The sequence below is a fragment of the Colius striatus genome, chromosome 6 (genome assembly GCF_028858725.1).
Source record: "Colius striatus isolate bColStr4 chromosome 6, bColStr4.1.hap1, whole genome shotgun sequence".
NCBI classification, from domain to species: domain Eukaryota; kingdom Metazoa; phylum Chordata; class Aves; order Coliiformes; family Coliidae; genus Colius; species Colius striatus.
Genome location: NC_084764.1, coordinates 5199985 through 5227340, shown reverse-complemented (window position 1 = coordinate 5227340; position 27356 = coordinate 5199985). Strand labels below are relative to the sequence as shown.

The 27356-nt window shown below is 46.7% G+C and overlaps 3 protein-coding genes across 5 annotated transcripts in view; 2 read left to right on the top strand and 1 right to left on the bottom strand.

The window, feature by feature from the left end:
* Positions 1–625: 625 nt before the first annotated feature.
* Positions 626–25137, bottom strand: ZFYVE19 (zinc finger FYVE-type containing 19). 3 transcript variants are annotated; one of them, XR_009818922.1, is made up of 14 exons: positions 24972–25137; positions 24165–24286; positions 22518–22571; positions 21822–21982; positions 19937–20082; positions 18948–19062; positions 18202–18411; positions 17676–17755; positions 16874–16984; positions 15568–15710; positions 13802–14142; positions 8846–9091; positions 1594–1923; positions 626–809 (listed from the first exon to the last, which is right to left on the bottom strand). XR_009818922.1 is itself a non-coding variant. In XM_010207673.2 (11 exons), the coding sequence occupies exons 1-11, from the start codon at positions 25023–25025 to the stop codon at positions 14076–14078; spliced, it is 1263 nt and encodes a 420-aa protein (XP_010205975.2). In that variant the 5' UTR covers positions 25026–25137; the 3' UTR covers positions 13606–14075. The 3 variants fall into 3 exon arrangements, 1 of the variants encoding a protein (XP_010205975.2); XR_009818923.1 differs by lacking the exon at positions 1594–1923 and having other exon boundaries at positions 630–809; XM_010207673.2 differs by lacking the exons at positions 626–809; positions 1594–1923; positions 8846–9091 and having other exon boundaries at positions 13606–14142.
* Positions 1955–8742, top strand: PPP1R14D (protein phosphatase 1 regulatory inhibitor subunit 14D). Its single transcript, XM_010207672.1, has 4 exons — positions 1955–2137; positions 6214–6309; positions 6651–6683; positions 8674–8742. The coding sequence occupies exons 1-4, from the start codon at positions 1955–1957 to the stop codon at positions 8740–8742; spliced, it is 381 nt and encodes a 126-aa protein (XP_010205974.1).
* A 257-nt stretch (positions 25138–25394) lies between the features above and the next one.
* LOC133625643 (transmembrane protein 263-like) overlaps positions 25395–27356 on the top strand; it is a 243476-nt gene continuing 241514 nt past the window's right edge. Inside the window, exon 1 of the mRNA XM_061998434.1 lies at positions 25395–25473. The gene's annotated coding sequence lies outside the window, so the exon portion shown is untranslated. The remainder of the gene's footprint in view (positions 25474–27356) is intronic.

Here is a 27356-nt window from a genome sequence, read left to right as displayed (position 1 = left end):
TGGGCCAGCACATTAGCCTTTGAAAAGTCAATAGTTGTAAACACATTATAGGATGCTCAACTGGTTTTGTGAGCTTTTTAACTGTTGAGAATGTCTGAAGATTCTGCCCTGACCCAGTGTGCCCTGACCCTCTCACAACACGGGTTTTTCTGGGAAATGTTGGTCTAAATGCAGCAGTTTTAGGAGTGAGATTAGGAGGAGGACACAACCAAGAAGTGAGGGAAGTGGCTAAAGCTGCTTAAATCAAATAGCTGACAGCTGTCTTCTGAATAGAAATTTTAGGCTGTCTGAAAAGCAGAGGAGATTGTACCAGTTCCAGGTGTACTTTAAGACTTTATCTCTCCCTGACACAGGCTCATAATTTTGTTGACTTTTCCATCAGACAAAGGTGCTTTCTATTTCTCAAATTCAGAAGGAAAAGAAGGGCTGGAATGGCTCTCCCCATTTTTCTATCACCCTGTGTATGAGATGTTGCTGGCTGGCTGCACCACCATCCCTCTTGGCACAGGAATGTAACTTTGGCAGGGGAATGGGGTAGGACTTGCAGAGGAGACCAGTTCCACTGCAGAACGCCCCATGTTGCCCAGCAGCAGCTGTCAGTGGGAGAAGGGTTGGTTGCTTTTCCTTTGGCTTATCTACCTCTTGGTCTCCAAACTGGAGGTACCTTGGCTGCCAGGGGCAGCAGAGACTTACTTGCTTTTTCCACATCAGTCCTGAGAATGGGGTGGTTGGGTCCGCTTCATGATGGAGGATCTCAGCTGGTTTGTCTGTTGGATGAGGCAGCTCCCCGGGTCGGTCACTGGAGGGCTCTGGGAAGAGATGAATCAAGAGGTGTGACATGGCTGTGGGATTTCCAGGGCACTGGCACCCCATAAATACAACCAGCCTGATTTCTGTTTTTAAAGTGGCACAGGGCAATAATGCTGCAGACCTTTAACCCATCTTCCAGTAAGAATGAGGCTGTAAACCAGCAATGATAAGATGTGTTCTGATAGCAGTTTATGGTGCTTCAGCAGGTGAACCTGTTTACTGTGAATACTTTCCTGTGGGAAGGAGCCAGTGCTCCATCCCCAGCCAGACCTTTCCCTGCAGTGCCATCATGGCAAATACTGTAGCTTCTTTTTTTGTTTGCTTAATAAGAGCACAGATATGTTGTTTTATCTCAGAATTGCTTTGTTGGGATGATCTCAAATTCAGGCCACTGGGATTGCTACAGGAATTTTTGAGAAAGCTGGAATAAATTTCCAGATTGTAGAACAATGTAAGATGAGACTGCTGAGCCCACGTTTGGCTTGCAGTGTCACTCACCTGGCATATCCCACTCTTGTAAAACAGTGGATGTAGCTACCTGACTCCAGAGCACTTCTTACCTGTGCTGGGTCCAGGGGTTTTAGCCAAAAAAATGCCAAATACATCGTTTCAATGGGAGCTAAACCCGGTGGCTGCAGGCAAAGTAGCTTAGTGAGGCTGGTGGAACTTAAGCACAGGGGGGATTCAATGCATTATGTATGGCTCAGCCCTCTGGAATTGTGCATGCACATAAGTTATGCCGGTAGGAAAACGGTCATTTAAAACCACCTTCTTCTTCCTCACCTCTTGGAGCTGAGTTAAATATTAACCAACTCGGTTCATCAATTCCCTGGTTCACTTGGCTTCTTTTAACAACAGAGATGTTGTTACAACAGCTCCTCTGCCTGCCTCCCCCGTTCCTTTCAGCACAGACGATGCTGAAACCCAAGAAGCTGGTGCTGTAATTCTGCCCGCAGTGCCCGGCTGCTGCCTCGGCTGAGCTGTCTTCCCCACCTCTCTCCCCGGGATCACCAACGCTGTGAGGAGCTTGTGCTGTGAGACGTTAGTTACGGAGAGGCCACTGTTAAAGGAGACGGAGGAAAGGAGTGAGGAAGCCCAGGGGAAGGTGAGTTCCTAGGGTCAGAGGAGGAAGCAAGCGGTGAGCATGGCCAGCAACCCCAGCACTCTGCCCAGGGTGACTTTCCAGACGCCAGAGAAACCTGGGGAGGAATCATCACACAAAAAACTGGGCAAGTTAACCATCAAGTACAACCGCAAAGACCTCCAGCGCTGGCTGGACCTGGAGGAATGGATCAACACGCAGCTGCAGGAGCTGTACCAGTGCCGGGTGAGTAGCTGGGGCAAATCAGCTCCTCGCTCCTCTAGTGAATTGGATGAGAGGCCCTGTGTGCTGGGACAGAATTCTCTTGCTCTGCCTTACTGGAAATAGCTTCTCATCTTTGGGTTCTTATTAGGTATCTTAGTGCCATGTGCAACAGCAGTCTGTCTGACCAGTGTGCCTGCAGTCAGAGAAGCTTGCAAGGATATAATCCAACCAGCTGCCTGGTCTTTCCACACTGCTGGGGGGGTGTAGCTTAGCCCTAGCAGCAGAACCTAGAGAAGTGTATAGACCTGGGAGGTTTCTTGTGGCTGACCTCCACGTGGTGAGTGCCTTTGCTGCAAGCAGTACCTGAGCTAGCTGGGGTAGGGTTGTCAGTGTATCCCTCCTCCTCTTGGTCACAACATTGTAGCTGCAGATGCTATTTGAATGAGACACTCCAGATAACACTCTCTTATCTGTAGCTGCAGGGTCCCCTCCAGCAGGTCACACAGGAACATGTCCAGGTGGGTTTGGGAACCTCCAGAGCAGGAGCCTCCACACCCTCCCTGGGCAGCCTGGGCCAGGGCTCCCTCACCTCAGCACCAAACAAGTTTCTCCTTGTGTTTAAGTGGAACTTTTTGTGTTCCAGCTCACGTCCATCACCTGGGCACTGTCCTGTAACTGGGCACTACAGAAAAAAAATGTTGCCCCATCCTCTCAGCACCCACCCCTTAGGTACTTACAAGGGTCAGTGAGGTTCCCCCCTCAGTCTCCTCTAGGCTGAACCGCCCCAGTTCCCGCAGCCTTTCCTCAAAAGGAAGATGCTCCAGTCCCCTGATCATCCTCGTGGCCCTGTGCTGGCCTCTCTCCAGCAGTTCCCTGTCCCTCTTGAGCTGAGGAGCCCAAAACTGGACACAGTATTCCAGATGAGTACTTCCTCTTCACAACTCCTTGCCTGACATTTCCTTTGCACCAGGAACCTCTTCCTGTCTATCTGAGAGCTGTCTAACTAAGAAAGGTCCAGGAGTGCTGATGTCCAGCACTAGGATGGGACCTGTCTTTACTTCAGCTGTTGCAGGGTATGTGCCATTTAAGCCAAGTTCTAGCACCATCTGTATACACTGAAAATTTAACCTAGGCAATTTGTGTTCACATTTTGTCCTTAGATGGATGGCACTCACACTAGGAGCTTTCAGAAAGGATAGTGCTTTTCCATGTGTGAGAGAACTCCTTTGGAGGGCGGTATGGGGAAAAAGGGGAAGAATTTTCCTCATTGGACCTCATGGTCTTAAACCCATTTAAATAGCATGACTAGGGGTTTTGCTTCTATCTGTAGGGCAATGGCTGATGCTCTAAGCTTTCACGAATCACAGCCCACCACATCTTCAAGCAAAGACTTAGATTTCACAAGTTTTGTAAAACAGCTTATTCAGCACATATTCGAGAGGCAAAGAAAGAAAGAGCTGATGATTCCTGAGAGTCTTCCACTCTGAGCAGCAGCAGTTTCAAATTGCAACCAGCAGTGGAAACAGACACATTAGAACAGCCCAGGAAAGGGGATTTTTCAGCTGTACGCCATGGTGGTACAGAGAAGTTTTTGCCTATCCAGGCTGATGTTCTGGGCCTAAGAGCCATAGAACAATGTCAGCTGCTGAAGAGACAGACTCCAGGAACTGTCTCTGAGACTGTCTTTGTTTATTATTAGTTATTATTATCATCATTTTCTGTATGACTGTTTCCTATTTGATACTTGTGGGAACATACCAGGTTCTTGTGTCATGTTGGGAGAGAAAAACAGTTGATTTCTGCTTAATTTCTGCCACATGCAAAGAATGCACAGCAGAAAACAAATGTGGAGAAAAAGCTCCTTCTTTCTGTTGCAAGTTCATGACTCCCCTGAAAAAAATGAGTATATTCTTACTCTTGTTTTGTTAATTAATGTTCTTAGGCTTCCCAAAGAATTTTATAGCTTCTTTAGTAAAAGTGATCAAGGATAAAAGCTCATAATCTCTTTCAGACTGAATTTCCAGTTGTTTAGTTTATAAAATGATAGTAAGTTCTCAGCTGTATCTTAAGGCTCTTGATAATGCATTATGAAACATTATCTAGAGTAGGTAGGAGCAGATGTTATCACTAGACCCAGACAGACAAGCTGAGAAGCACTGAAGAGGTGGTCCTGGCAAGTGAAGACAGGGGCAGCCAAGTCACTTGCCAATCACACCTGCACTGGCATTTAAGGAATTATCCCCGGGGTTGGAAGCTCAGATCAGACAGCCCTTAGTCTGCCTGTTGAGATTTGCCAGAGATAAGCAAGGAGAAAGGCTGCAGTAATAGAACATCTTGCCCTTTGGGGAATTACTGCTGTTTTAAAGAGAAGGTTTAGGGTTTTGTTTTGGGGGTTTTTTTTGAGCTAGATGAGAAGCACTTGGTACCATCAGGAACATGACCAAAGAGGAAGCTCCCTGTGTGCTGCTGTTACTTGCCCAAGTCTACAGATGTCAGAGAAACAAGTCAGGTTACATTATCACTCCTGGTTTCCTGAGAATTATGAGCTGTTTTCTGCCATCAGAGTAGCTGCCCAAAGGGGATATATTTTTTTTTCCATGATACAAAGTCCCACTGGGCACAAGTGAGAAACCCAGATGTGCCCTTACAGGAACAGATTGCCAGTGGATTGCCTTTGCTGGCACCTTTCCACATTTCACAACATGTTTTTCCCCAACTTCCTGGTGTATTTGGGCCAACCTGAGAGATCTGCTATCAGGAACTATATAACATGATGCTGTGCCAGGTCAGAGACTGTTACTAGGGTACAACAGGGGGTTACATGGGGTCTTTTCAAATAAATACATGTGCCACTGTTGATGGCTTTTAATCACCCAGGTGCCCAGCAAGTCCTCCTGCTCTCCTCTCTGCATTTTGGCAAGACCTGCTAGTCTTGGCTTCCTTGGAGCCATCCATTTCCACTACCTTGTCTCTTTGTCAGCTTTTCCCTTTGCTCTACCTGCCTTTTGCACTGCAGTGATCCTCAGTCTCTTCCAGAAACCTGTGTGACAGAGTCAGAATAAACAGCACTGCAGGTTCAAATGCCAGCAAGCTTAGTTCAGACACCACCTCCTGATACAGATGGTCTGAGTGCTGTGCTATTTACTGTTATGAGGCTTTTTGCAATAAAACAAAAACTCAGGAGGCAATTTTGGTTTCTGAGATGATTCTCTGCAGGTGGAAGCCAGATCACCACCCTTTCTAGGACCAGAAAGCTGTAAGGAGTTCCAACTCTGTCTCTCCACTCTCCTGGCCTATTTGTCTTGTCAGCCAGAGACCAAGTCAGGCTGGGTCTATACTTTCTCTCTGAACAGGCACCTGAAAACTATTACTTTTGAGCATGTGGGTCACAGCACAATGTATTTAACTGTGTTTTATTACTTACTGTCAAGTCAGCTGTGTGACAAAACTGAACAAAGGGTTTCTGCTTCCTCTCTGGCTTAGTATCAGAGACTGCTCAGTTTCTTTTTTTCCTGTAAGTATTGCCTTTGTTGTTTAATATTTGACCTGCACATCCATAAATGCTGCCCAGCAGTCAGGCATGGGTGTTGTTTACTCAGTAGCCTTAGCCCACTGATTATTGTGTTAAAATATCACCAGTGGTGGCAAAGATTCTTTTTGCAAACACCTTGAAAGCCACAGCCTGCTTTCCTTAACAGTCTTTTAGAGACATGTGGAGCTAAAATACGTCTGTGATCGAGTTTACCCATGTTTCCAACTCTGACCCCTATGCACTACAAGATTATTTATTGCTCCACTCACCAAAGCTCAGGGCCTCTCTTCCATTAAAGGAGACTATTACATGCCTCTTGTGTCTGTTAGAGAAAGCAAAACGTTGCTGAGCCTTTCAAAAGAGTAATTGGTTTCCTCTCCATCACTGCAAAAAGCCTTAGCATAAATACCAACTATGTGAATGTATTTAGCCTAAAATCTTCTTATATTAATCGAGCCTCTCTAAGATTAAGGGTTTCTGCTTTTGAAAGATGGCTTCTAGAGTTCTTAGAAGTTTGAAAGTTTACTAACTGTGGGTGGTTGTTTTTTTCTTTTTCTCCTCTTAGCTAAGAGAAGAAACAGAAGCAGCAGCTCCAGAACCACAGATTGATCTTGAAGATCTCCTGGAGGTCCCTAACGAAGAGCAGAAATTAAAACTACAGGTCAAATGGAGGGATTTGGTGACTTTAAGTTAGGGATTTCCTTCATAAAGAGCAGTAGTGGTGTGTGGGGGTACAGAATACTTGTATACAGTGTTGCGTGATCATAGAATCATAGAATAATTACAGCTGGCAAAGACCTTTAAGATCAAGTCCAACCACTCACCTCACACTGCCAAGCCCATAGCTAAATTAAACCATGTCCCTCAGCACCTCATGATGATTCCTGATGCTCCCCTCTATCTTAGCCTCTCAACTGTAGTAAGACTTTATACCCATTTTGTAGGGAGGGGACAATTAGGTCAGCTCATAAAATACTAAAATGACTCCTTCTTGATTTTTAGGAAATCCTCCATGAGTGCTCCAGCCCAACAGAGGTGAGTTGAAGCACCATCAACATCCATCTATGTTATTCTGTGCTGGAAGAGAGTGTCTTTGCTGCTGCCTGGTTGAACAGCTGAGATTGCTGTGCCAAATGTGACACCTCAGACTTGTTTAATTCCCAGTGGGAGGTGTTTGCCACTTTATTCTGTTGTGTTAAGAAAATACCTGTAAATCTGCATGGGTGAGCTGAAGGCAGAGCAGTGGAGCAAAGAAGGAATCACACTTTACAACCAACCAAAGTTCATTCCATGTTTTGGACATCCTAAGCTGACCAGGCTGAGTTGCTACTGGGTTCTCAGTAGAAAGGCCATAGATGGTGACCCAGCTCACATAACCACTGGGCACACTGTTAACTAAATGCATTCTTAGCTTAAGCCACTCTAGTGTTACGAGTGCTGAGAGTGTAGGACGGCCCTTGGATTGGGCAGAGAACTGTTGAGCAGTAGCCATGTAGGTTAGTTTTTACACTTATGTGAACTTTACAAGTACTGGGTTTAAGAGAGTTAAATCCCACATGCTGTCACAATGGCCAAAGGACTGGAGTCAAACCCCTTGCAGCATAGGGCACTGTGCACCACACAGCAACTGCCTTCACTGCACTGCATACCTGTGCAAAATAAGGCCCCCCCATCACTGCTTCAGTCACGTGCACTGCATGTGAACATGGTGCTTGGACAGCAGTGTCCACATCTGAGAGAGTCTGTGCAGCTGAAAACCAGGTGGATGCACAACTGCCATTGAAATGGAACTCAGCAGTAGCAATCATTACAGAAAGTCTCCTAGCAGGCCTTCAGCAGACAACGCTAGTAACAGGGAAATTAGTTCTCAGAGTGTCTGAATTTCAGATCTTGGGCAAGAACCCCAGGTTCCCTGAGAGATAACTGAAGAGTTTGTTCTACTGATTCATGAGCCATGAAAGCATCCTGCAGACAGCATGGTACTTGCTAACTACAGATACTGCTGCTTCACTGGCAAAAATACGTACTTTCACTCTGGTTATCTTGAATCCTCCCCTTGAAAGATAACAGCAGCCTTTTTGCAGAGAGCAGAGGAAACAAACTGGTTTCCTCTGAAGGGACTGACTGAAAAGGTATGTGTGATCCTAGGCATTTGCTTCCAGAGCATGCTGTGGCAGGCAACCTCTCAACACCCAAGAGAGGAAGCTGGGCTTCCACACTGCACAAATGGTAACAAGCTGCAATACTTCAGTGACTTTGCCTAATTACAAGGGCATGTAGCTGTACCTCTTGGGGCAAAGAAAGGCTGCACACTCCTTTATGGTGAGGTTACTTGTCATGCAGATGGTAAAGTTTGCACTAGTCACACAGACTTCTGCTTGGAATAACCAGATGATCCAGTTTAGTTCATAGTGCTGGACTGGGTCAGCAAAATAGTCGGGGTTTATCTCCATTAACTTCTCATCTATCTGCTCTGCCTGTCCTCAAGCCCTGCTCCAGGTTATCATTAGTCCTTCATGTGTTTTGCTCCACCTCCTCTCCGCCAGCCACTTCCTTGTAGAATTGGCCCAAGCTCTGAGATGGTTTGCAATACACAACACAGAGCTTTACAGGTTCAGCAGGAGGAACAGCTTGCTTTGCCCTAGATTGAGAAGGCAGCAGAAATGGGCAGGAGGTTATGGTGGCAACAGGAAGCAGTGGAACCTAACAGAAGTCAACAGCATCCTGAGGTCATCTTAAGGTGGACAAAGCAGGTATCTGGGATGAAGAGGAGCAGGCTAGCCCCTGGGGAGAAAGTAAACATGGCTGCTCTGGAAGGAGACAGGGGGAGGGAAGGGCTTTCAGACCCTTCTCAACCACCACAAGGTCTCCTTTACGAAGTTAAAATATAGGTTTGCATAATACAGTCAAAATTCTGGTTTCTGCTCAACGTGAATGTGGGAATAATGCAAGAGCCATAGTATTCTTTGGGCTGGGGAGCACTGCAATTAAGATGACACCCTTCTTCAACCCATTCTCATTGCAGGACTTCATTACGGAATTGCTCAGTCGATTGAAAGGGCTCCGGAGAGTCACCAGCCCTCAGAAGAAATGACTTTGCCCACGTGGAACACCCAGCTTTGGGCACTAGGGAACGTGGATCTTCCCCACCAAAACCAGCCTCAGCAACATCACTTCAGAATATGTTTAGGACTTACCATTATTGAGAAACATCACCAAGACTGTGAGCTTTGTACCCAGTGGTCTGAAGTCTCCAATCCTTCCAGACATACTCACACAGCAGGCAGCTAGATTGTACATATCCCTGACTCTTAAAGGACATGTTAACCTGTGGAACAGGACAAGATGTCCTTCCTTTAGGTTCTTCTAGGAATTTCCATGCAGGCTGAGGAGCACTGAATACAATTCTCAGGAGCACATCAAGACTTCTTTCCTTTCGTCCACTGCAAGGAAAACAAAGCCTTGATTATCAGTCATTCATCAACACAGAAAATCAGCTACTGTTCAGCTGCACCCTGCTTCAGTCTGGCTGTGACCCAGCTGTCACCCCCTGCCTGTTACTGCTCTACCTGTCACTACAGCATTCACCATATGTCCTAAGTCTTGTCAAGCCTCTGTTATTCACGAAGAAAACACACAGTAGGATGGAAGGAAAAGGTTCAAGTGCACCTGGTCTAATTAAGAGGAAATTAGTGGAAGGGCTGCTAAGGCTAATGGAGTAGGGAATGGTTTTCCTTTTGAATTTAGGACTTAAAATGATTGAGAAGTGGCTGCAAAAGGAACGAGGTCTGGGAATGGTTTTTTTCCTCATAATTTGAAAAGATGTTGGAAAAATGCTTATTTTGTATATTAAACCAGAGAAAACCAGCCACAAACTGCTGCCTTTTAGACACTGAAGGAAAACTCAAGTGAAAAAATACCCACCCCCCATTTCCCTGCGGGAAGCGTCGCAGAGTGAGCCTTTTGCACACAGGTGGGTCTCAGAAATGAGAGGTGAAGCAGAACACATTGTCTGGCTCTACAAACTCCTCTGGCTACAACTCATGTGTGCCTGGAAAAATACAGAGGAAGCTGCATCCAACCTCTGAGTGAGTCCATAACCTGAAACATGGGGAAGAAGGCAGCAGATGGAGGCTGGGTGCTTAGGCAGAGCAGACTCTCACATGATGTCTTGCCCTTCTGCTCTCATGGCTGCCTCTCAAACACATGAGTTGCTGACTTGCATCCAGAGAGGTTCCTATGGACCAATATGCTCCAGGATAGCTTTTGAGTATATGTTTTTTAAGACAGGGATAGAAGGGGCCAACCCTGACACAAAAGGGACAGGCAGGTTAGCTAACAAACAAGAACTCTTGGGCTGGAGCAGTGCTATCTTAAATACATTAATCTTTTCATCTTTAATCAGAAACAGAGTGATGACTATTACATTTTGCTTCCTTCCTATTTTCCAGCAGAAGTGCCAGGGAACAAGCTCTGGGGCTGTGCCCATCTCTGAGAGGACAAAATTCAAGCTGCAGTAACAGCTGTGGTGTAAGGGCTTGCTTCCCTTCACACACTGCTGTCGTATGTTAGCAAGCCAATGCAGCTCATACCTCATCCTGAGGCTGCTCCAGGAGGCTCTAAGTCTCACCCACTAGGTTGGAGAAATGGCCTTTATGAGGTCCATGCCTATCTGTGGCAGCTTTCAGGACGTGCCATTTAGTAAGGGGCTAATTGGACACGTCTGCCCTCCTGAAATCTCCTGTTGTAAGTAAAACGACAACAGCAACATTAAATCCAGAGCTGCACTGGTTGTAGATCTAGCATTGCTCAGAGACTGACACCTGCTAAGACTCATGTGTCATACCCTTTGAGAAAGGAGAGCAGCATACAGAGCTGTGAGCACTGTTAAAAGGCTAGATTCAAACAGAGGTTCAGGTGGAAGACAGAGGAGGACAGGCCATGAGCTGAGTGTCTGAGACTACAGCTGTAATTAGCTGCAGCACAGTAGTGTATGGGAGTGCAGATTAGTGATGTACTCTACACCAGAAGACCTTGGTTTATTCTGCTGAGCTGTGACAGCACAAAGACCTCAGGTGCCTCCCTTCTGGCCCAAAAGATAAGATTCTTTTTCTCCACACTGGGCATTATTCTGTGTTCTCTCAAGGTGGAGTAATGCAAAGGGAACTTTTTGCCTGTGCTTTAAGGCAGACATTGTTAGAACCCAGGAAAAAAACAGGTTCTTGAAACTCCACTTGACAGAAATTGTCTCTGCAGGCAGTAGAAAAAGAGTAAGCTGGGGCCCTGATGATGTGTAGTTGGTTCTTACACACTAAGGACACCACTACCAATGAGCACAGTGTGGTCAAGGGGGACAAAGCAAGATGGGGCCAGTGCTAGAGGACTTCTCAGCTCACCATTGCAAAAAGAAAATGTAACATAAAGCAATCAGAGCAACTTCTTGTGTTTGAAGCATTAACCATGCTTGCTTGTATTTACTTTCTGTCTGTTGTCAGCTGAAGACTATAAAGATAAACTAAATGAATTTCTTTTTATTCACCAAACAGCTTCCAGTTAACTTTGCTGTTTCTCAGCACCAGCTCTTAACGTTTGGTATGCAGATCCTGTCTAATAATGTTTCTCTAAAGGAACTTTGCCCTCTTGCTTACACCAAGATAGCACAGAACATATGAAAGTTCACGTGCTTGCCTCATTGAATGTTTATTAAGGTGTGTAAAATAACCTTTAGTGCAATTTTCCCTTACGATCAATACTTACAAAAACATTCTGGCTGCTCTATTTGGACATGTGACCGTGTTACAGCATCTGAGATGACTTGCATGCTCCTGAACCACAGCAAATGCAAGTGAATGCAGTTTAACTAAGCTGAGTTAAATCTCTTTGCCAACTAATCCAAGTTCACTCTTGTGGTGTTGTTACTTTGAATTCTTGTTGGGCTGGAGCCTACATTTGATGGTTCACATACAAAGCACTTTGAGAGAGGGAAAGAAATCTTATGCCCTCATGGCATGCTACAAAGACAGAAGCAAAGAAGCTGATTCTCTTTCTTGAAGAAACCAAGCTCTCTTTGGTCCTTGAATGGCCAAGGCTGAAGATGATCTGGTCTGTCAGCAACTGACTGCCTACCAGTATCTCTACTTGTTTACCAGCACCTTTGCAAAGACAAGGACAGGGAGTTAAGCAGCACAGCTAAAAGTGCACTGCCCACTTGAAGGCCAGGCAGCATTCCTATTTCACAATGGCAGAGCCAGCTAGCTTTGTTTCCTGCAGCCAGCTGATCTAGATACCCCTCTTACTGCTTACATGGAGGCCACTGAGGCAACAGGGCTCTAGCGGGAATGGCCTTTCAGGGGAAAGTGATTGGGCTGCCACTAAAATGGCCAATTACCTGCAGAAAGCTCAGAAGCCACAAAAATGTCCATTAGTGGTACAAGGAAAGCATGAATGACTGGAGAGACTCTTCCACGTGTGACTAAGCTCTGTTTCAGGTGTTGGGTTGGGTGCATTTCTGGATTCCTTGGGATGGCCCCACAGAAACCAATCCAGGAAACTAAAACTGCTTCCTGCTGGAACCAGGGCTTAGAATTCTGAGACAGGCTGCCTAACTGCACAAGGAGCTCAAAGTTTGGCTGTGGCTGATGAAGCATTCAGAAAGTGTCAAGTAGCAGATCAGCTCATACTGAGATATTTATGTCTTCTGACTGCTTGGGAAGGACATGGGCTGAAACCCAAAGGAGTGGGTCAGTCTTAGAGAAGATGTAAGAACAGGTATTTGCACCTTCCTCCTGTACATGCAAAACACAAAGAATTTAACCTAAGAAAGAACTGGGCTATCTTGCTATCAGGGTTGAAAAACAATGAAAAAGTGTCATTCCTACAAGAATACAAAGCCAGCACAGCATTTTGTTTTCATTTTTAAGGCTGAAAGATCCTCAGGGCAGCAACTTTCTACTTAAGTTTTGTGTAACACAGGGCTCATCGTGAGCTTTTGCATCAGAACAGCTCAAGTAGTTCTATCTATCTGCCCCACAGGCACTGCTGAAGCAAGGACTGCCAGGAGAAAGAACATCCTCCACAAGAGTCAGGTTTTGCCACCCCTTTCTAACAGAGGCACTGATGGAGATACTTTTTAGTGTGTTAACCTCTAGTATTACTATTCTGCATTGTCTGATATGGGTTTCTGCTCTTTCCAGCCCAGCATGTGAGCAGAAACCCATCTTCAGCAGTAATTTATTTGCTGAGCTCTGATCAGGGTTGGCTGAGGTGCAGGCAAACATTGTTTTGTCAACTCACCTACAGAGGCAGTGACCTTAAGCCCGGGGGCAGGGCAGTCAAACTGGGAGTGGCAGTGTCAAACCAGACAGGCAAGATTCATTGGAAACTCCCTGTCAAAGCCAAATCCTTGGGATTTTTTTGCCACTGGGATTTGTCAGCCTTAGAGAGCTGTCTCAGAAGTCACCTTAAAGTCCTGGGAAAAGCTCATCCTGATGGGATATTATAGCCAATTTAGGTCAAGTTTACTCCCAGCCATTCTGGGTGCTTTGCTCACTGGCAAGTGCCACTTGCCTCTAGACTTTCCTCCGGGGATTGATATTAAACTGAGCTTCTCTCATGGCCGGATAAAGAGCATCACACAGGCTACATCTTTATCCTACCAGGAGACCAAATAATAAAACAGAGCCAAATCCTGCTTTCAGACTAATACCACAACTCTTCCAGACTCACATTCTGCTCAGCAGCAGATTATCTTAACAAAGCATCCTTCAAACATGTGAGCAACACTCCCCATTGAGGCAGAGAAGCCCCTGCACCTTTTCCAGTCACACCACTGAAACATTGTGGAAGACTTCACAATCCTTTCTTTCCCTAACACACTAGGGCTGAGATACCATTACAAGAGGGCAACACTTTGTAGAAGGGCTATCAGGCATTTCCAGAAGAGACTTTAACCACAGGCCTCTGTAAGTAGTTTTTATTATGCTTTGGAAGTTCTCACCACACACATGACCACAACATAGATAGTTTTCTTGGTGCAAAGTGCTTTGCTACCCTTTGAACCAGTGTGCAAACTGTTAGCAAAAGCAGGAAGTTATTTCTCACCCAATCAGTGCTGCCTGAGACACACATCTTCACTGCCACCCGCATTGCCTTACCTAAGTCTGCATTTATAGACTCGCAACCGCCGCCTCATATCAAGTCCTTCCTCATTTCTCCCCAAGCATCCACGGCAAACCCTGCACTTCTCTGGATGTGTTTGTGAGAGCAAAGTCACACACTCTCCAAGCCTGTCTCAGATTACAGGCACATCCTTTGACTGTCCAAAACACCATCCCTTTGGGCTGCAAATCCACTTGGACTCTTCCCATCTTGGCGGATTCTTCTCGCATTCACCACCTCCTTTTCTGCCCATGAAGAGTGTGATCGCTTCTACTTGCAAGGAAGACGATAGCGGGAGGTGTGGTGGTCCTTCAGGTCAAAGTCATCGTGGCCTTCCCTGAGAAGCAAACACAAAGTGTGGGCACAAGTAAACGCTGAGGCAGGGACCTCACCCTGGGCCACTGCACAAGATGTTTCCCAGCAGCCCTTAACCAGAAGCTTATCCCACGGGAAGTTGCGAGGACCTGCCGGGCAACCACACGGACTGGCTACTGAAGGTATTTGCTTGTAAGAGAAACCTCAGAGGTGCTTTGTGGAAAGGTCTGCTCATCCTTGCCTGCTGAAATGGGAAACAACAATAGGTCCCTCTGTCTCTTCCCCTCTGTGAGAAATTTATGTAACTAGTGGCTCACTTCCAGCACCATGTCTGTGATTCCCAGGCACGTTAGCAAGAGGTGAAACGACAGCCTGCTTCACAAAGCTGGAAAATAACCGTGGTGGCTAAAATGCAGTGTACTGGCAGCTGTCTTAACCATGCTCAGAAGCAGGGAGTGCTGACTAAGACACAAGCTTGCATCTGCAGTATGCCACTGACACACTACTCACTCACCTGCCAGACTGCTCATTCTGCTTTATTGGTGTGTGCTGTCTGACAGTTTTGTTTCTTTGTTGTGTTTTTAATCACCTAACATTGCCAGTCATGGGTTTTCTTACAATTTTCGTATGTTCTCCCTCACTCCACTTCCATTTCTCCACAAAAACATTTGCAGGAAATGAGAGAATATACAAAAAGTATCTCTTACTATCCCAACCAGATTCTTAGCATCCTGCTGCCTACGTGTCATCCAGCACTAGTCTGAGAACCCAGACAATGACTTGGCCCTTTTGAGGCATGAAAAAGAGAAGCTACACAGGCTGTGAGGAATAACTTTGTATTCAAAGGAATTAACCCTCCCAATCTGAGACATACAACTGTTTTGTCAAAAATCAAGCTACAGATGTTTAAGAACCAAGACTATAGCTGCTGCAAGGCCTGACTGAGGAAAAGGGGTTCACCCAGACTTATTTACCATTAAAAAAAAGCAAATCTTTGTTGAAGTCATATAAAATTGGGACTGCAGAGTCTCAACCTAAGAAAAGCTTCAGCAATTTGTACTATGTGACCTCCCCTCTTATGGGAATCCAGCCAAGGTCACTCATCGATGCCATTAACAAGCTAAACAATGGCCTTGCTTATCCCATCCCACACAATGCATGCAGTACATCAGCTGCTCCAGAGAACATTCAGACAATGTGCCCAAACATGCACTGGAGCAGTACAGACAGAACATTTCTGCTGAGGAGCAGTTTAGTCCCTGAAGCCTGAGACAACTACTGATCGCACCAAGTATTTCCGTAACAACTAGCCAGGGATTCAGCTCAGAGCTGGGCTCCTCAAATCCTCTCCCTCCACTTGCTTTTCTCCCCAAGGGGAAGAACAAACCAAAGAGGTCAAGCTTCCCTGTGAGCCACCTCTCAGACCCAGAGGAATTGCAGGACTTACCGAAAACACCTCTGGCAGTAGAGGTCCCCGTCGCAGCCGTGGCAGCGCAAAGTGGCGTCTTCGTTGCAGATACAGCACCAGGGTAACTCATCCTCCTCACTGTCATCTGCCTGGCCAAGGGCTGTGAGGGCTGGAGTCTGGCTCTAATGCCCAAACGAAACAGAGACATGGAATTCAAATTCCAGCAGAGACAACACGGGACTTTCACTGTAATGTGTGATGGCCACAATGACATGGGACATGGGCTACATCTCGCTCTCTGGTGATCCCAGGTCTGTGAGATGAACTTGCCCAGAGCCCAAGGAGAGGTTCCACATGTATCCAGACTGATAAATAAAACCCCAGACTGCTCCCTGCCTGTCTATCCATAATATCTATTGTCACCTTCTGCTTCAGAGAGAACTCTTATGGAACTGAACAGCCATACACACGCTGGAACACTGTGCCTGGACACTGGCAAAGGCAGCTCCCTAACACAAGAGCAATAAGATGGCACTATCTTCTCCATCAGTGATCCCAGAAGGGCAAGGTGGCATAGCTATGAGATGGATGTTTGCAATAGTGCTTACAATTAAATAAGTTCTTCCACTGGGGACAGGCCTGTCAGGTGTCTGTGAGTCACAGGCCCATTTAATTCTTGTAATATACATTAGAGAAGGTGTATGTATTTCCACAACAGGCTGGAATCCATTCTAAGCAGAGGATATCTTGTTACTAATTCCTTCCTCTAACGTTATGTGAGAACACAGACAGTTGATTACTTGATTACTATCTAGAGGTTCTATTCTGCACATACTGAAGGCACTGGCAAACCTCCCACTTACCCTGGTTCAGGCTGTATGGTACCAGAACCTGGCCTTCTTGGTCTAATTATATCGGTGAGTTAAAACCCTCCTATCTAAGATGCATCTTGTGAGGTCTAAGCTAATGCCTCTGGGTTTAGAAGACATCATCCCATTCAACAGAAAGCCAACCTGAAAGGAAATGTATTGCAGGGACCAACTCCTTTTAAAAGTAGAAGGATGACTCATAGCTGCTGTGCTCAGGGCTGGTCAGCCTTGCAGAAGCCACTCAGCTTGTCTGCTCTGGACAAGCTGGTTGGTTTCCTGCATCAAGCTCAGGCTACAGCAAACTTTTCACAGACTCTCAAGGGTTGGAAGGGACCTGGAAAGCTCATCCAGTCCAACCCCCCTGCCAGAGCAGGACCACCTAGAGTAGGTCACACAGGAACTTGTACAAGTGGGTTTTGAACTCTCCTGAGATCCTGGAGTATGTCATTTCAAGAGATACTGACCAGTTAACTGACCTTTTGCTTTGATTTTTTATACAGCTTCTGTTGTGATGGTCCTGGTTGGGTGGTCTGATCTGGAGGAATGTTGAATCCACTTGCCTCATCCAGGGCTGCTTCCTCTGTGAGCTGTAACAACAGAAGGCAGGAAGCCTTTTGTTTCAAACACAGCTGGGAGCCTCAATTCTAGGCTCTAAACCTCCTGCCCTTCTTCTTGCTCTCAGTCAGCAACATGAGACAAGTTGTTATCTAGACAGATGTGAGCTTGCTCTGTCTGCACTCAGAACAATGTGACACTGTTAACAGTCAGTGCAGTGGCAGGGGCCTTCTGCACTCTGCTTTGCAGTGTAGCTATCAGCAGCCCCTTAACATCATGCTAATCCTATGTGTGTAGGCTGTAATCAAACAGAAACTTAAGCCCAGAAAGCTTGTGCCTGTCTGTAAGACAATTCATGGACATTTTAGAAAGAAATCTAGGTATAAGCTGCACTGAACAGCAGACATCTCATCACCCATGTTCTAGCTGGGTGGGGAAAAAGATGAAACAAGAAGCAAGGAAGTATCAGCAGAGTGTAGCTGGAGAAATACACCACAAGAGACACTAAGCATGAATAAGACAATGGGACAGACTAGAAGTAATGTTGTCAATTACCTGTAGTGGAACAGCCCATGGGAGCTAGTACTGGAAAAATCATTAGGAGGGAAAGGAATGAAACTCTGCCCAGGAACAGAAACACATGCTCTGCATGCTCACCAAGAAACATATACACTGGCAACAATTGAGAGGAAGAAAAACAAGGCCACAGCTGACACTACTGACCTGTTTTAGCACTCTCTGGATGGCTTCCTCCTCAGCCACTTCCTCATCACTGTCAGGGAGTTTATAGGTTTCCAGTGTAACTGCAGGAACAAGAGACAGGTGACTGTGAACTAGTTTTGCCACTCTGGCTCTGGCACAGACAAATCCATTTGAGATGAGAACTCCTCAAAAAGGGTGTCACTGTTTGGTTTTAGTACTGGAAGAAGGAAGGAAAAAAATCCCCACTGCTTTTGAGTTTGGCTTTTAAAAGCATTGTTAACTTCACTAGAACATGCTAGAATTCTCTCAAAGGAGAGTGCAAGACAAAACAGTCTGACCTTACAGCTCTCCGGCCTCTACCCTCAACTAAGATCTTTCACACTGATTTCATAATGAACCAACCTGTACAACTTTACAGACAGAACCAGATCTCAGTCTGTTTCGTGCAGAGGAGAGGAACTAAATGAATAAATGACTCTCAGGAAACAAATCACTATCACAAGAACTTGGCTTCTCTCTTGGCACTGTATCCTCACCTGCTACCCACCTTTCTCTGGGTCCTCGCCTCTGAGCGCTGCCAGTCTCTTGGCAACTTGGAGAATCTTTTCCTGCCTGGTGTTCTCTTCTCGCAGCTCAGCAGCAGCTTCTGCCAGAAGTTTATTCTTCTCTTCCTCAAGCTGTTTTGGGTCCAGATTTGCAGGGGAAGCACAATCTTCACTTTCCCGATTGAGATCGTTCAAACTGTGGCTACTGAGAGCTGCAAACAGAACGTGTTGGTGACTCAGGAGCAACGTTGCTTGGGCACAGACAACAGGACTAAAGCAATGGGACCAGAGCAGCTTAATCTGGGTAATAATGGGAGAAGGAATGGCACAGGAGGACTATGACACTTCATCTGTACACTGAAGAGAAGAAAGTGAGTTAATCTGTGGTTTTGCAGTGAGATTACAGATAAAGCACAGCAGGTAGGAAGGTGCTGATGGTTTGTAATGGAGCACAGGTGTATTGGGAGTAGCAACAGCTTCTCCCCAGATAAGGGTCACCTTGGAGAAATAGAGAGGAGCAATCTGAGTAACACAACCTTGAGAAGAGACCATCTCCAGAGACAATGAGACCCAGTATTGGAGATGGATGGCTGCTCTTCACCAGTGTAGGAGTCATAAAGGGGAGATAAGGACAAACTGGACACACAGCTCACCTGTAAGCTAGACAGGGAGGCACATATTCCCTTCTTACTATAGCACATACATTGTTAGACAGAAACAGGTCTTTGGAAGCCTTTGAAACACATACCTTGAGGCTGAACTCTTGGTCTGTAATGTTCATCAATGGCAACTTCCTCAGACAGCTGAGTTAACAGGTCATCTGCCTGCTGGACCAGACTTCTAGTATCAGGAGGCTGATGTACCTAAGAAACGGAGAGGAGGGGAAAAGGCAAATGAGAGGGAAGTGGCATACTCACACATCAATCAAAGGAAAAGTTCAGTAACCAAGATCACCCTAAGTGGGAGCAGCAGAAGATGATGCATCCACTGATCTTGAGAGTCTCAGCATACCATTACCTGGTGTAAGACTTTTAGAACTTCATTCTCAGAGGTGCTGAGTGTATACAACTTTAAAAGCAGTCACTCATACAAGGCAAAGCGGTGCTGAATGTATAGGAGTCCATACCACTGGGTCCCAGCCCCAGCTCTGCCACTACCTCCAATGGAAATAAAGTGCCATTCCCAACGGTGCCCCAGCAAGCAGCCCCACTGAGGCTTCTGAGAACAACTGGGTGTGCAGCACCGCTGAAAAAGGAGCACGAGGAAACAATTTCTCAGGGCCAAGGTCATTCATATAGTCTCTGAAGGCATATATCCAACTCATTTCTCTGCAATCTCAGGCTAACCACTCTGTGCTTCCATTTCTGGAATAATTAACAGAGTTTTGCCCATCTGAGATGCAGTAACAACTAAGAGATACAATTAGAAGGTACAGCTGATAAGCCCCAAACAAAGATCACACCAATTAGGTATACAATTGGGCTGAGAGGAAAAAAATCTCAACATCTATTGTTAAAAACCCCCCACATAAACTACATTTGCCATAAAGGAACATCCTGCATTCAATGTGAAGCAGTGAAATGGAGCAATGATACACACAGGGAACGGAGCTTTCTGAAGGGAGCCACCCTGACACCAAAAGCCAAGCTGAAGAAGGAAGAACAGTGAACATGCTGGGACACCAGTTACTGTGGCAGGTCAGATTATGTTGCTGGCTAAAGGGCTGAGGGAGCTTACAGGTCTGGGAGCCTGGGAAGGAGGGTCTCTCCCCTGCAGGACAGCCAAGCGGTCCTCCATTTCCTGCATGGATGGAACAGGTCCCCGGCCATCCTCCTTCAGGGCAGCCAGCCTGGCTTCAATCTCAGCTTGGGTAGGGATGGACTCTGCAGTTCAGAATAACCCAATAGAAGAGATTACTTTCTTATTGAACACAAAGGGCTTCACTTATTCTTAAAATTGTGTTTCTCTCTGGAATCAGACTCTGAATACCTCAGTAAAAACCTCCTTCAGGCCCTGGTGTGAACGAGAGGTCACAATGAAAGGACTCTGAGACTACCCCAGTGCTAAACTGCTATCACAGAATCACAGAATGCTAGGGGTTGGACAGGATCTCTAAAGGTCATTCAGTCCAACCCCCTGCTAAAGCAGGTTCCCCTCCATCAGGTCACACAGGAACACGTCCAGGTGAGTTTTGAAAACCTCCAGAGGAGACTCCACATCCTTCCTGGGCAGCCTGTGCCAGGGCTCCCTCACCTCAGCACCAAACAAGTTTCTCCTTGAGTTTGGGTGGAACTTTTTGTACTGCAGCTCACGTCCATCATCCCTGTCCTGTCACTGGACACTACAGAAAAATGTTGTCCCATCCTCTTGATGCACATCTTTTAAATACTTGTAAGTATTGATGAGATTCCCCCTCAGTCTCCTCTTCTCCAGACTAAACAGCCCCAGGTCCCATAGCTTTTCCTCATAAGGAAGATGCTCCAGCCCCCTCACCATCTTGGTGTCCCTGTTCTGGCCTCTCTCCAGCAGTTCCCTGTCCCTCTTGAGCTGGGGAGCCCAGAACTGGACACAGGACTCCAGATGAGGCCTCAGGCCTCCTTCACAGTTTATCTCCTAGCCATAAAGCTAATGTCATTTAGCAATCAGATGACTTGGGATACCAAGGACAGGCCTAAAATTGTCATTTATGGTGCACAGTCCATTGCTCCTACATCTCTTAATGTAATTCCAGGGATACCAGACTGAAACCCTCTCCATCACATAAGTTGACAACAAATGGCCTGAAGTTGCACCAGGGGAGGTTTAGACTGGACATTAGGAACAATTTCTTCACTGAAAGGGTTGTTAAGCATTAGAACAGGCTGCCCAGGGGAGCAGTTGAGTCACCATCCCTGGAGGTGTTTGCAAGGCTGCGTAGGTGTGGCACTGAGGGACATGGTTTAGCAGTGGACTTGGCAGTGCTGGGTTAACAGTTGGACTTGATGATCTCAAGGGTCCTTTCCAACCTAAATGACTCTTTGATCCAATGATGATCAGGTAATCACTTTACAGACTGTTCTTTCCGTTTCAGAGATCATGTATAATTTCTTAAATAGTTTCTTCTCCCACAAGCACCACAAAGTTCTCCCAGAACCTGACAGCTGTGGACTGGGATGAGAATCTTCTTTCTCCTCTGTGAGGCAAGGCTGGCCAGAACATGATACCAGAGAGACTGGCACCGCTGTTGCCTAGGACAAGAACCCACAACAGGGAACCTTCTGCAAAATAGTTTGACCAAAACTCCTCATTTCTTTCTGCTCCTATTGGGCTTGACACAGGCTTTTGCTTCAAAACGATGGAGAAATCAGAAAGTGATTTTACTGGCAAGATATTGCCCCAGAATTGAGAAGCAGTTTCAAGGGAAATCCCACAAAGCAAAAAGAAACTGGAACATTAATCTGAAATCACTGTAGAATTTGGCCATTGTGTCAGAAGGACATGGATGCTCTGTCCAATTTTAACCCTTCAGTTCCCTAAAAAGGCAGGTTCTGAAAGCCCAGCACTTCCCTCTCCCTCCAGGTTCCATATTTCACAAGTAACAGTGTTCCCACAAAAGGTATCTCTGTTATCCTCCCCAACTCACTTGGTTTCCTTTCCTCCCTGAGCCTCTCCAGTCTCTCTGCAATAGCTCTGTCCTCTTTTGAGAGCCCCTGGTATCTGGAGCCTGCTTGACCCGGGAGTTTTGCAGCTGCCTTCCGTGGTTCCTTCAGCTGGTTTTGCTTAGCCTCGAAAGCTGCAACACGCCTGTGACAAGCATGGGAAAAAACCAAACACATGACAATTGAGGATAGGGGCTTAAACTCTGAGATATGAAAACATCCTCTGTGAACTCGACAGACTATTTGAAAAGAACATTGGTGTAGAACAGAAACCACTTCTTCCTGCACCAGGCTCTCCCATATTGGCACAATGAGGTACTCTCAAGATTAAGGAAAACCTTATCTCACACATGCAGCACACCTGGCACTGTTTCCAAGAAGACAAGGAATATTTCCCCAACAGGTTCCTGCTTCCAAGCCAAGCCTGATCAGTCACAGATAATGTAGGCAGGTGGCTGCTCAGGAATCAATTCAAAAGAGCACCTCCCCCTTCCCCAACAAACAAACCAACCAAACCAAACAACAACAACAACAACAAAAAGTCCCATCCTTAATATAATTCTGAGCAAGCAAATACCCACATCACAACTCCCACTTTTGCTCATCTCTCTAGGGAAAGAGCATTGTCTGAAAGGCTACTGTGAGGCAAAAGCAACCCCTGATTGGCAAGTACAACTCACTTTTTGTAGTTTTCTGGCGGTGACCATTTAGCTGAACTGCTTTGAGATCCGTCTCTGGAAGACAAAGATGATTTTCTGAACTCAAGATACCAGCAATGCTTCAATCACCTAGTCTCTCAAGAGAAATCAGTGTAAGTTTCTCAACCTCCTGGTATAGCCCCTTTCATAACCTTATTAAGATGAAGAACAATCAGCTTATGGAAGGGATTAAGATAATATAGCTGCCTGGGACAGCAGCAACTACAAAACATGCTTTAATACAACCAGCAGTGATCCAAACGAGGTTGGGCTGAAACACCCTTGCCTCTCACAGCTTGCACCTCTCAGAGGGCAGATAGGGAGTAGTTGGCCAAGACTTACAGTGTTTCAAGTAGTTGACTTCCACACAGCAGAACACTTTTGAGAGGAGCTGTGGCATGTACCAAACACTGAATTATATAAAGCACAGGCTAAACAGAACGTTACCAAAATTCTTCTATAACCACCAGCACCAGAAGTGTTCTACATTTGAACACCATACACCCCAAACACATCTTGTGTAACTACCTTTACTTGTATTCAGGTTGAGCTGCTAAATTACACACTTATGTAAGGCAGTCAGCATATTTTGTTTATTCAGCATTGTCAGACCACTTTCCAGTTCTAAGGTCTCAGTTCTGAAAGCCATTTGCATGAAGAATAACAACACATGCAGCTTACAGAGCTGCAGCCTAGGCTTCTTATCTGCTTTCTATCTTCTGCAGTACTGCCATTAAACAGATGAGAGAAAAACCCCTCAAAAGCAACATGAGGAAAGGCTACCCTATTTTCTCAATGGCTCTGGAGTTGTAAAGGGAAATTAGAAATTTCAAGACTATAAGATTGAATACTGGATTTTTACCACTAATAGTTCAAATAGTTTTTAGGAGCCAGTGCTTCTGAAATGAAGACCTCTGCTAAGATGAGGCTCTTCTCCTTTGGACACCTGCAGAGCCAGAAAATTCCCCACTCGCTGGTGAGAATTCCTGGCTCTAGCAGAGAAGTGTGGAATGGAAGGAAGAGAAATGCAAGAGAGAGAAAAGAATACAAAGTTACACTTCATTGTTTTTAACATGTTGTGTTTGCAAACATTGCTTTCTTTTAAAAGCAAACCAATTTTATGCTACAAAATTTCAAGTCCTCAGGGTACACATAGGAGAGACTCCTCAACAATGAGGATCTGTGTCCCTGATTGCCCACAGAAGTAATAACACTTTGAATGTCTTATTGTCAGGTTGTTCAACTACTACACCCTTGAAAAGACTGCCAGTGCTTTCAAAGGGGTGTAGATTTCTGGGCATAAACATGGTGGGGCTTAAACTGATCTCATCTAGCTAAGATATCCACAGGCATTTCCTCTCCATCCATGAAGATTTAAGCCTCATTCTTTCAGAGTACTCTGTTACTCCAGAGAACCGCCTCACAAATCTTTATTCCTATCTTTGGACTGCACAGCTCATGAAACAGCAGCTCAGCAATGGCCTGGCTTGTAACTCCAGGGTAAGGGTAGTGTACATGCACAAATGTAGGGGAATAGCTCTCACACAGAAATCTGCAACACAACATCAGGATGCAAGATGAAGAAACAGCAGGACGGTGTCTTTGAGTGAAGAAACACTCCAGTCTTACCCAGTCAGTTTTCCATGACACTGCTTGCACACCTTCTGCTGAGTGTTTCCACAGCGGGGAACAACAGCACTGAAGCTAAGGCAGCCTGAGCAGAATGCCCGTCCACAGCTCTTGCACCCACACTGCAGAGACACAAGAGAGGGGCAGGATGGGGATCCATCACCAAGTCACCACACACCTCCCATTGCTCTGGCTGGCTGGCTGCAGGAACAATGGCCATGCCAAGGTGCACTACAAATAACACTGGGGTTACGCTGTTTTTCTAAGAGAACTGTAAAGACACAGTCTCTCAAGAGCCTTCAAGCACCAGCACATAACATTTGCTAGAAGCAGAGGCAACATTCATCCCACAGTGTAATACAGTGTGCATTTGGGAAGTCTCTGAGACAATGATCAAATATTGAAACTCAATACCAGGAGAGCTCGGTAGGCAAGCAAGGACTATAATGGTACCACAATGCTGGTCAGGAATCACAGAATGATGGGGGCTGGAAGGGAGCTCTAGAGCTCATCCAACACAAGCTCCTGCTAAAGCAGGTTCCCCTCCAGCAGGTCACACAGGAACGTGTCCAGGTGGGTTTGGGAACCTCCAGAGCAGGAGCCTCCACACCCTCCCTGGGCAGCCTGGGCCAGGGCTCCCTCAGCTCAGCACCAAACGAGTTTCTCCTCAGGTTTAAGTGGAGCATTTAGGGCTCCAGCTCGTGTCCCTCAGCAGAGGTTATCCCCCAGCTTCCCTCTCAGACCCTCGCACTGAGGGGGAGGCACCCGCAGCACCGGCCGGTCCTGGCCCCCCTCAGCTGGACTTGCCTCTTTCTTGAAGACAGTGAACTTGGACGCGCACCCATAGCACCGCCTGTCCATGGTACGGCCTCAGGCACCGCGCTACGCCAAACCCCACAGCTTCCCCCTTCCCCAAACCCTTTAACCCAAGGGCGGCAGCGAGCCGGTGCTGCCAGTGCCGGGCAGGCCGAGATGCCGCCCTCCTGCCCCTCACGCACCCCGCCGCGGCACAGCCTGACGGGAGCTGTAGTCCGTAGACCCGCCCTCTCCGCCTCCAGTCCCCGGCGGCTCTCCTCAGAGACACTACATCGCCCAGAGTTCCGTGCGGGAGTCACGGGGCTGCTCGGGCCAGAGACACTTCCGCCACGGAGGGAAGACTCCATTTCCCGGCAGGCAGCGCGGGCGGGCGCAGCTGGGCAATGGCGGAGGCCTCCCACAGCATCCTCCTGAAGAAAGTGGCTGCCCACGGCGTGGGTGGACCCACTCTGCGATGAGTGGAGAACTGGCTGATGGCCGAGCCCAGAGAGTGGTGAGGAGTGGAGTTAAATTCAGTTGTTGGCCGGTCACCAGTGGTGTTCCTCAGGGCTCAGTGCTGGAGCCTGTTCTGTGTCAGTGACCCGGATGAGGGGGTCGAGTGCACCCTCAGTGAGTTTGCTGACGGCACCAAGCTAGGTGAGAGCAGACATCTACATGAGGGCAGGAAGGTTCTTCAGAGAGACCTGGACAGGCTGAATCGATGGGCCAAGGCCAGTTGTCTGAGGTTCAACAAGGCCAAGGGCCGGGTACTGCACTTGGGCCACAACAACCCCAGGCAATGCTACAGGCTGGGGCAGAGGGGCTGGGAAACTGCCTGGCAGAAAAGAACCTGGAGGTGTTGATGGACAGGGGCTGAACCTGAGGCAGCAGTGTGCCCAGGTGGCCAAGCAGGCCAAGGGCATCCTGGCTTGTGTCAGACACAGAGTGGCAGCAGGGCCAGGGCAGGGATTGTGCCCCTGTACTGGACGCTGCTGAGGCTGCACCTCGAGTGCTGGGTTCAGTTCTGGGCCCCTCACTACAAGAAGGACACTGAGGGGCTGGAGCATGTCCAGAGACGGGCACCAGAGCTGGGGAAGGGGCTGGAGCACAAGTGTGATGGGGAGCAGCTGAGGGAGCTGGGGGTGTTTAGTGTGGAGGAGGCTGAGGGGAGACATCATCATCCTCTGCAACTGCCTGATAGGAGGTTGTGGTGAGGTGGGGGTTGGTCTCTTCTCCCAAGAGATAAGGCTTTGGATAGATGCCTCAAGTTGGTTGTTAAGAGGGAAAAAGAAAAAGTGCATTCTTCAATGTTGTCAGTGTTGCCCTGAAGTTACTCTTTTTGTCTTAAACCTGTCGTGAGAGCCTGGTTCAGAAGAGCTTGAAATCAGCTGAACTACCACACTCCAGTTCTCCCCAGCCAATACTCGTGCCAATGTTTGTTTGTATGGCTTCAGATGTGGATGTCCTACAGTGTTTGTGTAAAAAAACCAGAAATTACTGAGTGTAGTTCTAGGTACCTTTGCTTCCCATGAGTCATCTTGTTAATTGTGTGGGTTTGCAATTACATTTAAGCATTCTTTGCAGCTCAGTAATAAAGTCAACTCTGTGAAGACCTACACAATTAAATTAGGAAACTGACTGATCTAATTCAAGGAAGCAAGGCTCATTGAGATCTGAACAAAGCTAGATTTAAGAGGAAAAAAAAATGGCAGCTTTTGTAGCTTTTTAATGATAAAGAACATTAGAAAGACAGCTGTATAAAACTTGGAAGCTAAACTTTGCACCTGGCCAGCAACTGTGTTAGAGGTCACCTGGAAATTATAGGTACTGGAAGTATAAAGCAAGGAATGGAGGCAAAAGGGTTTAGTCAAACAAAAGACTTAATTTGATATTGTCTTTGCTATTGAGTTGGCCAGTGGAAAAAGAGGAAGGGGAAATTTCAGTCTGAATGTTGGAGTGCTGATGGATGGGTATTGTTTGAGGGCTGCTCTTGAATACAATGTATGAGCAAAACCTTAAGAACCTTCCTACCCAGCCACTGAAGTTATACAGGAGGGAGCAAGGCAGGTAAAGGGATTAACTCACCTGTTTAGAAGCGCCTCGGCTGGATTTGCTGGATGGGACTGAGGGCAGTGAGCCGAGAGGGAGGAGAGCCCTCTCTCCCCTGTGTCTGGAGATGAGGGGCGAGGCACGGTCACGTTCTCCTGCTGCTGTCCACCAGATGGGGCCCGGTCCCCGCAGTTCTTCCAGCTCCTGCTCCAGAAGGCCGTTTGGCAGCTGAGCAGCACCATCTTCTCTTTATTTCTTCTCTTACCTGCAGATGTTTCCCATGATAAAGGGAACTCCGGTTATTAAAATCTTATGTGATGACTTAGCCCATAAGCTTTTCAATTTCTG

Bases quoted from the DNA above. Each gene is read 5' to 3' on its own strand.
- ZFYVE19 (XM_010207673.2), bottom strand. From the start codon at position 25,025: ATGGACAGGCGGTGCTATGGGTGCGCGTCCAAGTTCACTGTCTTCAAG. The intron at 24,287-24,971 runs GCAAGTCCAGCT...GTGTCTCTGCAG, and splicing joins TCACTGTCTTCAAGAAAGAG to TGTGGGTGCAAGAGCTGTGG. The intron at 15,711-16,873 runs GTCAGTTAACTG...TTTGGGCATTAG, and splicing joins ATAAAAAATCAAAGCAAAAG to AGCCAGACTCCAGCCCTCAC.
- PPP1R14D (XM_010207672.1), top strand. From the start codon at position 1,955: ATGGCCAGCAACCCCAGCACTCTGCCCAGGGTGACTTTCCAGACGCCA. The intron at 6,310-6,650 runs GTCAAATGGAGG...CTTGATTTTTAG, and splicing joins AGCAGAAATTAAAACTACAG to GAAATCCTCCATGAGTGCTC. The intron at 6,684-8,673 runs GTGAGTTGAAGC...TTCTCATTGCAG, and splicing joins AGTGCTCCAGCCCAACAGAG to GACTTCATTACGGAATTGCT.